At 44.1% G+C, this 12,092-nt stretch overlaps 1 protein-coding gene across 2 annotated transcripts in view; it reads right to left on the bottom strand.

Moving 5' to 3' along the window:
- Positions 1 to 12,092, bottom strand: part of EVC2 (EvC ciliary complex subunit 2) — a 143,864-nt gene that overhangs the window by 14,693 nt on the left and 117,079 nt on the right. For both annotated transcript variants that reach the window (XM_036852531.1, XM_036852532.1), the window contains exons 18-19: positions 3,459 to 3,676; positions 649 to 736 (exon numbers count right to left, since the gene is read on the bottom strand). In XM_036852531.1, coding sequence (XP_036708426.1) covers positions 649 to 736; positions 3,459 to 3,676 — 306 coding nt within the window. The remainder of the gene's footprint in view (positions 1 to 648; positions 737 to 3,458; positions 3,677 to 12,092) is intronic.

A 12,092-nucleotide genomic window follows, 5' to 3' on the forward strand; every position in this document is an offset into this window, starting at 1 on the left:
GACCTCACTGAACTGAAGCAAGGGCTGCGACACCTACCTCCCGACGGCTTGTGATTGGCATAAGGTACTGTCACAAATCACGTTTGCTGGAACTCACAGAAATCAGGAAGCCCACCTTCAGATGCACATAAAACACAGCTAGTAGCAGACTTACGTAAGTAACTCTACATATGGCTCCATGCACATAGCCTCCGGGCGCTGTCTTGGGAAGGCTGTTGAGAGCTGCAGCTATGGCCGAGAATGAGACAGATCACCCAGTCTCAACACAGAAAAGTTGAAATGTGGGGTGCAATCTCATTGGACTCCTTATATGGCCCAGATTTCAGTGACCAACTTTGTTCCTGGTGGAACCTACTCTGCATATATTAAACTTACTTAAGACTGAGAAGAAGAAGGTTTGGGTGCCTGCCTAATTACAGAAACTGACCAGGGCAATGATTACTATTGTCATTGCTGCTGCCGTGACCCCCGATCAAATGTCCTCTATGTGCTGGCCCTGGGCCAGGCGTTTTCACAGATCCGCTCGGCAGCTCCCAAGGTTCGTGCTATCATCCCCATCCTGAGGGTGAGGAAACGTGGACTCTGAGAAAAGGGTGAAGTGACAAGCTGGCAAGGGATGGACCCAGGACATGGCAAACTTGTTCTCACCTGGCCGTACAGGGTCACAAAGGTGTCCGTCTCCATATTCTCCAGCAAATCTTCAAGCATGACACTGTTCTCTTGCTCCTCTCTCAAACTAGAGTGAAAACAAAACCTACATGAGTCCAGTTTTGTAATAAAGCGAGTTATTTAAATCCTAGTTATTTAAATAACAAAGGATCACAAATCTAATCAACATGATTTAAAAAAAAAAAAATCCATCCAAAGAGGTGGCCAGAAGAAGCTCGCTGCTTTTTAGCTAGATTACCTTGCAAATAATGTATCAGGGAGGGCTCACCAGGATGGAGAGCTCCTCGAAGCAAGAAGTTTTGTGGGAGCCATATGGAGACTTTTCTGTGGCTTTGCAGGGCAATCTGTGATCTGCATGGCTATTAGCATAACTGATGCCATCTTGGGCCCTTACAGTCTCTCCTGTCCTTCTGCTGAGCCACCTAGGACTGTGCAGTGAATCACTTCTCTGTCAACAAGGGCTTTGTAGTTAATAGATATTGTTCAATAATCATTAGGACCAGGTAGCCTCTATGCTTTGTTAGTCCCCAGACAAGGATGAAAACCTTCCCTGAAGTATTCCTGGCACCCACGAGACTAGTTACCCATTCATAAATCTTGACTTAGGAATGCACGTCCTATTTCCAAGCACCTACCCCCATACCCTAGGTTAACTATAAAATTGTCCCAATGGCCCCTTGGTGGTGCAGAATGCAGCTGTGAAGGCTTCTGGATTATTGTCTGCTTGATCCCACCCTGTGAGTATGTTACCCTAGATAAACAGATCCATTGGTTATATGGAGCTGCCTGCCTTGTTTTTCAGTCTCAAGATGCCTGCTCAGTTCGGTGGGCACTTTTCGTTCCCTCTGACCTCCAACCGTGATCCTAATTTGAAAACTCTCAGTATTAGTTTTCATGCTTGTGCTCAAGAACACCAAGATCTGGAGTCTTCAATTACCATGTGCCCTTGTGTTGAAGCGGGCGCAGAACCATCTCCCAAGGATGGACCTGACTCTGACCACAGAGGCTGGGTGGGACCTTATCACACGCGGTCTCTATCAGGCTTCTTGACTTCCCCACAGGGAGGTCCTCCCAGCCTATCCCTCAGCCAATCAAAGTTGGCATCTTGGGTTATCCATCCTGCATTCCTGCTGGTTAATACAATCCAAACCCAATCTGCAGGTACAATTCATACAAAAACCTTGATCACCAGCAGTTTCCTCCATGAAGCATGGAATACATTACTAAAATCCTAAATCAAGTCTAAATAAAGTCAACATCTCTGAGCATTTTCCTCTGATCAAACAGATTCAGTCTCTTATGCAATTATTTCAATGGAAAACAGAATTGCACTTTGATGTGGTGTTTACACAGAAAAGCGTAATCAAATACGTTAAAATAACCTGTAATCTCACCACACAGAAACCACATCTATTACAATTTGGCCTATTTTCTTCAGTTAATTTGTGTGTATGTTTTCAAAAATGAAATCATGCTGTATATATAGTTTTCACCCTGTCCTTCACATGTCAACATTATATTCACAATGGAAAATTACGAAGCTGTTAGAAATTATGTTTTCCAGAAGATATATATGTACCTCTATGTTCATTGCAACACTATTTACAATAGCTAAGATATGGAAGCAACCTAAGCGTCCATCCATAGATGAATGGACAAAGAAGATGTGGTATATATACACAATGGAATATTATTCAGCCGTAAAAAAGGATGAAATCTTGCATTTGGAGCAACATGGATAGACCTGGAGGGTATTATGTTAGGTGAAATAAGTCAGAGACAAACAAATACCATATGGTTTCACTTATATATATGGAATGTAAAAAACAAAACAAACGAACAAACAAAACAGAAACAGACTCATGGATACAGAGAACAAACTGGTGGTTGCTGGGTTGGGTTGGGGGGAAGGGGGGTGGGAGGAAACTCAAAATAGGTGAAGGGGATTAAGAGATACAAACTTCCAGCTATAAAATAAATAAGTTATGGGGATGTAATATACACATAGAGAATATAGTCAGTAATACCTTAACAACTTTGTATGGTGATGGATGGTAACTGGTTTTACTACAGTGATCATTTCATAATGTATAAAAATATTGAATCACTATGTTGTACACCTGAAACTAATATAATCTTGTATGTTAATTATAACTCAAAAATAAAATAAAATACCTAGACTCTGTAAGGGAAAAAATATTTTTTTCAACAGTTCTTAATGCCATGGGCAAAGGTTAATTGTCTAATTAATTGAAAAAGAATGCAAAAAACAACAAAAAAGAAGATCAGGGGGTTCTGTCTGTTTTATAATTTTACAAAAGCAGGATATAAATATTATGTTTATGGTGAGGCTTGGGTAAGGCCTGTATTCACTGCATTGTGCCAATGTCAATTCCTGCTCTGGATAATGTGTTGCTATCCTGTGAGATGTTGCCATTGGGGGAAGCTGGGTGACGGGCCATAGAACCTCTGCACTATTTTTTTCAACTTCTTGTGAGCCTATAATTATTTCAAAATAAAAAGCTGAAAAATATTATCTTCAGTAAAACCTCAATATTAAATATTCAATAGAAATTAAATATTAATAGACATTAAAAAATGAAGTATAAAAAGATGTCAGGGAAGAAGCCTGTTACGAAGTTAGCAGCTCGTGCCTGAGTGCTGGGAGGACCTCTCAGACGGGAGCACGACAGCCCAGGTGGGCCTTATCCCGCTGAGTCTGAGAGGCCAGGTGGCCCCCTGGCCTGTGGGGACTGAGCCTACACACTGCCCTTGGGCCCTTGGCTCACCTCTGCTGGTGATGCTCCAGTAGCTTCTGACCCTTGCTCAGGGCCCGTCGCAGGACAGCCGAAACCTGCCTTTCAGCATCCGTCTCCTCCTCCGGCTCGTGCAGAAGCCCAGGCCCCTCACCTGCCCACTGCTGTCGACTCTCCAGGGCCCGCTGCAGCTGGGCCGCCTCCTGGTGCGCCAGCTGGTCCTCCAGTTTCCTCTCCAGCTCCTGGAGCTCCTGCACACAGAGGGGCAGGTGATGAGCCCAAGGCAGGTGGACCGCAGGATAAAATCCGCCCTGCTTGGCACGGCACTGCAAGCCTGGCACCACCTCGTCTTGCTGCCTCCCGGATCTGGCCGTGCCAAACAGTGCGACGAGACTGCATCTGGGTCTCTCACACCTCCGTGCCTTTGCACACACTGTACCCCCCACCTCAGGGCCTTTCCCCGTTTGCCTGGCCAACTCTGAGTCTTCTTTCAAGGACTGGCTTTAGAAGATCCTCCTCAGGAAAGGGCTGTTTTGTGTTGGCTCAGCCTGTGGACTCTGATGTTACTAGCTGGAGATGCCCGGGGGTCCTCACCTGGGTCCACACTCCTTGGGGCAGCGCCCACAGACATTTTCCTGATGGGCTGATGTCAAGGTTGAACCGGCCCTTGTGGTTCTTATGATTGCAAGACTCACCTCAGCAACAACCATCAAGGAGCTTGAAAAAACAAGGTTCATTACTCACACGCCCTGGAGGGTACATGGCACACCCGGGCCACAGAGCAGGGTCACAAAGAGAGAGAGAACATGGCCCTGGGGCTCTGCCTTTGGGATGGTCGAGGGTGGGGTGCCTAGTGTTTCACTGGTTCACTCTTTGTTGGTGAACTTAAATCATAAGAGCAGGAATTAAAGGTGCAGGGAGGGCAAAGCAGGGTCACTCAAGAGGTCAGGTATGTAGGTCCACCAGAGCTTTCCAAAAAAGGGGAACTTCATGGGTGGGGCAGCCTGGCTTTTATCTAGTTGTTTAGTTGGCAACCTGTTTATTTCCAGACGATGTCTTTGAAATGGATGCCTCGACAATCAAAAGCTGAATGTCAGGCACATATTACAATCAGAAAAGCTAATTGTCAGGCACTTACTACTGGCTCCCTGAGTCCCCTGGGAGATGCAGAACTCCCCCTCCTCAACTGTCCACTCACCATCCCTCGTATTTTCCTGTTACAGACTGAATGAATATTTGTGGTCCCTCAAACTCCACATGCTGAATCCCTAATCCCCAGTGGGTTGGGGCTTGGAGGTGTGGCCTTTGGGGGTAATTAGGTTTCGATAAAGTTACAAGGATGGGGCCCCCAAGATGGGATTAGCCCCCTTACAGAACGAGGAAGAGACCAGAGCTCCCTCCCTCTGCCATGTGAGCACACAGTGAGAAGGCAGCCATCTGTCTACAAGCCAGGAAGGATTCTTCTCAACAGAAACAGAATCAGCCGCCACTTTGATCTTCGCCTTCCCAGCCTCCAAAACTGTGAGAAAATAAATGTCTGTTACTTAAGCCCTGCAGTCTATGGTATTTGGATACAGCAGCACGAGCAGATTAGGACAGTGCTCCATTTTCTGCTAGAGTGTGAGCTCCTGGGGGGGCAGGGCTGCATTTCCATCCCCCGACGTGCAGCACACGGCAGCTCCCACCTGTTCCTGAAACACGTGGGTTACCAGCACGTATCCTACATGGCGACAGCTGTGCTGGACCAGAAACCACGGACAACACCTAACACTGACAGTACGCAGGTCAAGCCTGACCCACTCTAAGCGCTCTGTGTATATTCATCTCATTGAATCCTTATAACAACTGTAAGGAATACATACTTATTTTCCCTGTTACAAATGATGCAACTGAGGCAGGGAGACAAAGTAATCTTCCAGGTCATGCAATTCTTAAGTGGCAGAACCAGAATACGGGGCCAGGCCAGCCGGCTCCAGGGTTTGTGTCCTTAACCCCCAGGCTATACTGTCTCTCACTGGCCAAACAGAAGAAATCTGCATTCTGAGGCCACCAGAGTCAGAGAATCTGGGTACGAGAGACTGTCCACAGCCTGCTTAGATGGGTAAGAGAGGGTAGGCAGGAAGGTCCCAAGCCTTGTAAAATGCAGACACACTGAACCTGTTATTCACCAACTGGCCAGTGTTCTATGTGGGGTGGAGTGAGGATGGGGCTTAATCGTAAGAGGCCTTGGATAGGTGTCGTCAGGAGATGGTGGCCCTTGGTCCTCCCAAATTTTGTGCAAAATAGTCTGCCTTTCTGCAGAGGGGGCCAAAGCTTGCATCAAGTGCTCAGAAGGGTCTCAAAGTTCCCCAGAGGCTCAGAAACACTACTCAGAAACCAAGGCAGAAGAGAAAATGGCCAGAGAGGTAAACTGAAGTCGTAGTGTGGAGAGCGCATGGGTTGTGCCTTCAGGGCCGTGGAAGCTTTGGAATGCTCTGAGCGTGGGCTACCATCACGCTGAGATTTCCAATTATGACCAGCCTTCTCGTTGCTGCGTCCCAAATTGGAAACATAACCAAACACAGCATTTCCAACAGCGCTAATGAGTTTCCCGCAGCGCGTTCTGTCAGCACGCCTGGAGCCTGGTCACGGACCAGACTTCCACCGAGGTGCCAGCCCCCAGCCCACAGTGTGGGGAAGGAAAGGACAAACCCATGCCTGCCAGTGTCCCCAAAACAGGCAGAGCACAGAGAGCTGGTGAGTCACACTTCGGTTTTCCGAGACCGGGCTAGCCCTGGTTAGGAACAGGAAACAAGGTGGGAACCTGGTATCCTGCAGGTTCTAAGATGCTGATGGGAGGTTCTCCCAGAGGTCAGTTCTCCTCCAAACCCCTGCCACTTAGCACAACTGGAATCCAAGATTCGGTTCTAGAACTGTCTTCCTTAATGCCTGCTCTCTTCACTAGAGTTTAGATGCTCAGGTAGGGACTCTGGGACTGTCTTGTTCATCCTTCTCCCCAGCAGGAAGCAGGCACCTGGCTTGTGGAAGGAGTCACAGTAATCAGCTTCATCTTACTATTAATAATAATAACGGCAATTAGCACATACCGAATGCCCACCTTGTGCTAGATTTGATTCACGCTGTCTTTACATGAATTAATTTATTTAATCTTCACAAAACAGCACAAGGTAGTCCCATTTTATCGATAAGGTAGCTCAGGTGCAGACAGTGTAAGGAAATCTCCTGAAGTTCCAAGAACCCGAGAGAGGAGTGATTTTAAGTTTCTCTGACTCTGGGCCCCATCTCTCGCTTCTATTGTCTCTGGAAAGCATTCTGTAGGCATCTTTTGAATGAATGGATGGTTGGACAGATGGACAAATGATGATGATGATGATGAAGACAGACAGACAGACAGGCAGATAGAGAGACAGTTCCAGGCCTTTTGTTGGGCACGAGGGATGCTGGGTGAATGAGACATGGCCCCTAGACTCTGGAAACTCACGGTCTAGCGTGGGAGACAGTTGTTCAAACACAGTAACAGTGATAGTAACAGCCTGTCTCTGGGAATCGAGATGGAGAGTTATTTGAGTACAGAGCTGGGAGAGACCAACTCTGTCCAAGGGAATCATGGATGGCTTCACGGAAGAGGCAACATTCGGCTTGTCTTAGAATAGGGAGAGGAGTGTGTAGGTGGGCAGCAGAAGCATTCTAGGCAGAGGTCTTTCCAAGGAATGGAGGCCTGAATGTGTCTCAAGTGTTCAGGAAGCTGCAAGAAGGTCCAGGGGCTAAAACGCAGAGTCTGAGGGAGGGAGGGGTAGAGCGTAAATATTAAAATATGGAGCTGGGAATGGGGCTGTCACTGATCATTTTTATTTTTCAGAAAGGCTCCTCTGGCTGCAGTGTGGAGGAGACTGCAAGGGAAGGAGGAAGGCAGGTGGAAATCAATGTCAGGACAGGAGCCAGGCTTTGCAGGCAGGAGGTGTGGGCTCTGCTTTCCAGCTGTGGGACCCTGGTGAAATGCGTTAACCGTCCTAAGCCTCAACTCCATCTGTAGAATGGGAATAAAAGCATCCTGGGGTTGACAGAAAGTTTACACACTTAACACGATGCCTCGGACTTAACGAGAGCTCAATTAGTGCAAGCTACTCTTGGTGTGATTTTTGGTTTTCAGATTTGTCTGAATAGTGAAGCTGGGTGGCAAAGGTCAGAAGTGAGAAAATTCAGGCAGGATTGACAGACTGGGTGACTGGCAGCAAGTGGGCAGTAAGGCAGAGGGGAGAAGAGAAAGATGTCCAGTCCAGGCTTGGAAAAGTGGATATGCAGCCACTTAAATTGAAATGCAAATACAGTGGGTACAGTTAGTCTGGGGTCACATTATCTGTTATGAGTAAGTCCATCCCATTTAAATTTGCCCATGATTCAATTATGCCTTTGCCTATGTCCCAGTTTCACAAAATGAGTCTAAATCTTTCATCAAGTGAGGGGAACTTGATATAGTTTTCTTAGGAGTCATTGCTTCCAAAGCTTTTCATTTCATGCTTTTTAAAATTCTCCTGAATGTGTAACAGCTTAAAAGCCCGTTCCCAATGGGAAAGTGGTTTTCCCAGAATGATCAGATTGCAGAATGAAAGTCTAATATCAGGAGCAAAGTGACAGGTTTGTCTTCCCTCCAAATGCAAATCTTCACTCCAAAAACACCCGGCATCGTATCCATCGCTTTACCAGGAATTTAATAATGCAGCATCCTCTGATTTATTATCAGTTGCTTCCAATTCAGGACACATTAACTCGTCTATTCTAAACACACTTGAGAATAAGAAAGCTTTGATGTCACTCAAAAGGGCTTTAAGATAAAATTGAAAATGTCAGTGTTGTGCTGCCCAATTACTAATGGGAATAAGGGTTGTTGCAAGTGGAAAGGGCCATTAGGTGTCTTAGGGCTGAACTGAGGTGCTTCTCAGAGCATTTATGATGAAGAGGTGCACTGGGAACTGAAAGCCAGAGGTTCCTAGTGTCTTATTTTGTTCCTAATTTGTTTTTTTGTTGTTTTTTTTTAACATCTTTAATGGAGTATAATTGCTTTACAATGGTGTGTTAGTTTCTGCTTTATAACAAAGTGAATCAGTTATACATATACATATGTTCACATATCTCTTCCCTCTTGCATCTCCCTCCCTCCTACCCTCCCTATCCCACCCCTCTAGGTGGTCACAAAGCACTGAGCTGATCTCCCTGTGCTATGCGGCTGCTTCCCAGTAGCTATCTATTTTATGTTTGGTAGTGTATATATTTTGTTTGATACATGACCTTGGACCTGCCCTTCCTCTGAAGGCCTCACCTGCTTCACCTATAATTCCCGACAGTGGCCACCTCCATGCCAACCACCCGGCAGCGATACTTACGGTGGGTTTTGGGTAAACATTCTGCAGGTATTTCCTCCTATTATTAATTTGCTAAGGAGTCTTACGTTGGATGGGTGCTGAATTCAGTAAAATACTTGTTCTGTATATACTGAAATGATCATAGGAGTCATTTCTTTAATCTGTTAATCTAATGAATTTTGTACATGAATGTTTTAATGTTAAACCAACCTTACATTCCTGAGAAAAACTCAGTCTGGTCATGCTGTATTAAATCCTTTTTACAGACGGCTGGGTTAGGTCAATACTTTGTTTATGAATTGTACATCTATGCTCAAAATAAGACAACTGTAATTGTACTTTCTCATACTATTCATGTCTGGTTTTGGTGTCAAGGTTATCTGAGATTCATGAAATGAGGAATATTCCCTATTTTCTTTAACATCAGAAATAATCCTTATATGAGATTGGAAAAACTTGCTACCTTAAGGTCTGGTGGAGCTCACCTGTAAAACTATCAAGGTAAGATATCTTTGCATGTGTGTCAGAAGATTTCAAAACTATTGAATCAATTTCTTTCATGGTAATAGAACTATACAGATTTTTTTTCTAGTTGAGCCAATTTTGGCGATCTATAATTTTTTAGAAAATTTTCTGTTTCATTGCAGTGTCTGAAGTCATCTACATAAAATTATTGTTCATAGAATTCTCTTATTTTTTAAAACTCTAGGGCATCTACTGTTATGTTGCTTTTTATACTTCTGATATTACTTGTCCCTTATCTCTTTTTTAAATGGTCAGTCTTTCTGGATATTTGTGTATTTATTAGACTTTTTTCAAAAAATTCAACATTTCACTTTATTGATTCTCTCTACTGTAGGTTTTTTTTTTTTTTTTTTTTAATAATGGAGACATTCATTTTGGATTTTCCTACAGGATGGTAGTTATTATTAGTAGCTCACACTTATTTATTTTTTTAAAAAATTAATTAATTAATTAATTTATTTTTGCTGGGTTGGGTCTTTGTTTCTGTGCGAGGACTTTCTCTAGTTGTGACAAGCGGGGGCCACTCTTCATTGCGGTGCGCGGGCCTCTCACTATCGCGGCCTCTCTTGTTGCGGAGCACAGGCTCCAGACGCGCAGGCTCAGTAGTTGTGGCTCACGGGCCTAGTTGCTCCGCGGCATGTGGGATCTTCTCAGACCAGGGCTCGAACCCGTGTCCCCTGCATTGGCAGGCGGATTCTCCACCACTGCGCCACCAGGGAAGCCCGCTACTGTAGTTTTGTTTTTAATTTTCTTTATGCTCCCTTCCTTCCCTCTACTTGCTACAGGTTCATTTGTGGTTGTTATCCCCCTAACTTTTTATATGATTTTAATTGTGAGCCTTTCTTCTTTTTCAATATAAGTTTAGGGCATAAATTCCTCTCTAAAAACTGCTTTAGCTGAATCCTGCAAATTTTGATACGTCGTATCTACATTATTTATCTGTTCTTTGAATTTTAAAATTTCCATTATGATTTCTTTGACCCATGAATTATTAAGAAGTATGCTTTAAAACTTCCAAAGTATGGAAGTTTTAATCTCTTAAGAAAACGGATTTAAACTTAATTGCCCTTTTTCAAAAAGGTGGTCAACAGGGTAATGCATGGTCAATTACTTTTTAACTGTTCTAATATGTGCTGAAGAAAAACGTATGTTCGTTAACCGTTGGCTGTGAGATTCTGCACGTGTACATTAAATACAGGTTGTTAAATGGGTGATTCAGTTCATCTATATCTTCACTGGTGTTTCATTTGATCAATGATCAACCACAGAAGGAGGTGTGCTGAAAGTTCCCACCATGATGAGAGATCTATCAATTTCTCCCTGTTGTTTGGTCAATTTTTCTTTTTGTTGTTTTGGGTCTTCTACTACATATATGCAAGTTGAGAATCTCTCTGCTCTCTGGGTGAATGAAACTTTTAAATCATTTTGGAATTATCTTTAACTTTTAAAATAATTTCATAAATCATTATTTTATATTCTATACTGATAATTCAGACATCTAAAGTCTTTGGGGATTTTAATCTGTTGGTTTTTTGTTTCTCTTATATACAGGTCCTCTTGTCTTGTGTCTTTATGTGTTCAGTGACTCTTTAAATTTTAATTGAGAACTCATATTTGGCTGAACTTAATCTGTAGAAATCCTGAGGTGCCCAGATTGAGAATATTTTCCTCTGGAGAGGATCCGCCTTAGCTTTAGCCATGCACCAGGGCAGGTATCCCACCTGGACCTATTTAAATTTAATTTATCACCTTGGAGATTTCCCGACTGAATGGCTAAAGTATTTTTGGATTCCGTCATCACATTAGCAGAAGCCTTTGATGACAAATTCAGAGGAGACTCGCTCCCCCCCTCACCCCCTGCCACCAGCAGGGCTGAAGATGGACAGGTTACCCTGGTGGCTTCTTTGACCACAGGTGGCTTTCTCCTCCCGCCTCACTGGGCATTCTGTCTCCTCAGGACATCCCACAGCCCCATCTCCTAGTCCTTCAAATTAATCCCCTATCCCTGGGCGTTCTGGGTTTCACCCTTTGCCCCTAGATTTCAGCCTCTGGATTTGCTTCTATCTCCCTCTATGAGTTCAGCTTCTCTAGGCTATCCTTAGCCCTTGGGGATTTTCCTCATTCTCTTGAGAACTCGCAAAGCATTAAAAAGTATGTTTATTTTTATTTACCCAGCGTTTGGATGTTTTGTGCTGGGATATCAACAAAGCTTCCCCTTCTTTCCTATCCCTACAAACAGGTGTCACAGTGCAGGGTGCACTATGTTTGCTGGAAAAATAGCTTGGACTCTTCAGAGTCTCATGTTATTTATGACTTCTGTAAAGAAATGACGGGAACCCCCATTAGCAAGATCAACCGGGATAGTCCATGAACGTGATCCAGGGGTCTGAAGTCAGAAAGGGATACATTTCTGGCTCCTGTCACTCATTAGCTCTGTGGACCTCGGAAAGAACTTGACCTGCCACCTGCCCGAATCTCATTTCTTTACTTGAGAATTGAGCACAGGAAAGGTACCGACTTCATGGCATGGCTCGATGATTAACTGGCATCATGTCTGACGAAGAGCATAACTGCAAAGCAGCATAAAATTGCAACTTATTAATAATCATGCTTAAATGATCATCTTAAGACGCACAATTAAGTAATGAATTGTTAATGCTTAAATGAGAGTACGCCCATTTCACAGCTCATTAGTGCTTGCCTGCCACACACGTGACACTCGATAAATGTGCGTTCCCTTTCCTCACTATAAGTAACTATTATAATATAATAATACATGAAA

Source organism: Balaenoptera musculus, chromosome 5 (assembly GCF_009873245.2).
Source record: "Balaenoptera musculus isolate JJ_BM4_2016_0621 chromosome 5, mBalMus1.pri.v3, whole genome shotgun sequence".
NCBI lineage: Eukaryota > Metazoa > Chordata > Mammalia > Artiodactyla > Balaenopteridae > Balaenoptera > Balaenoptera musculus.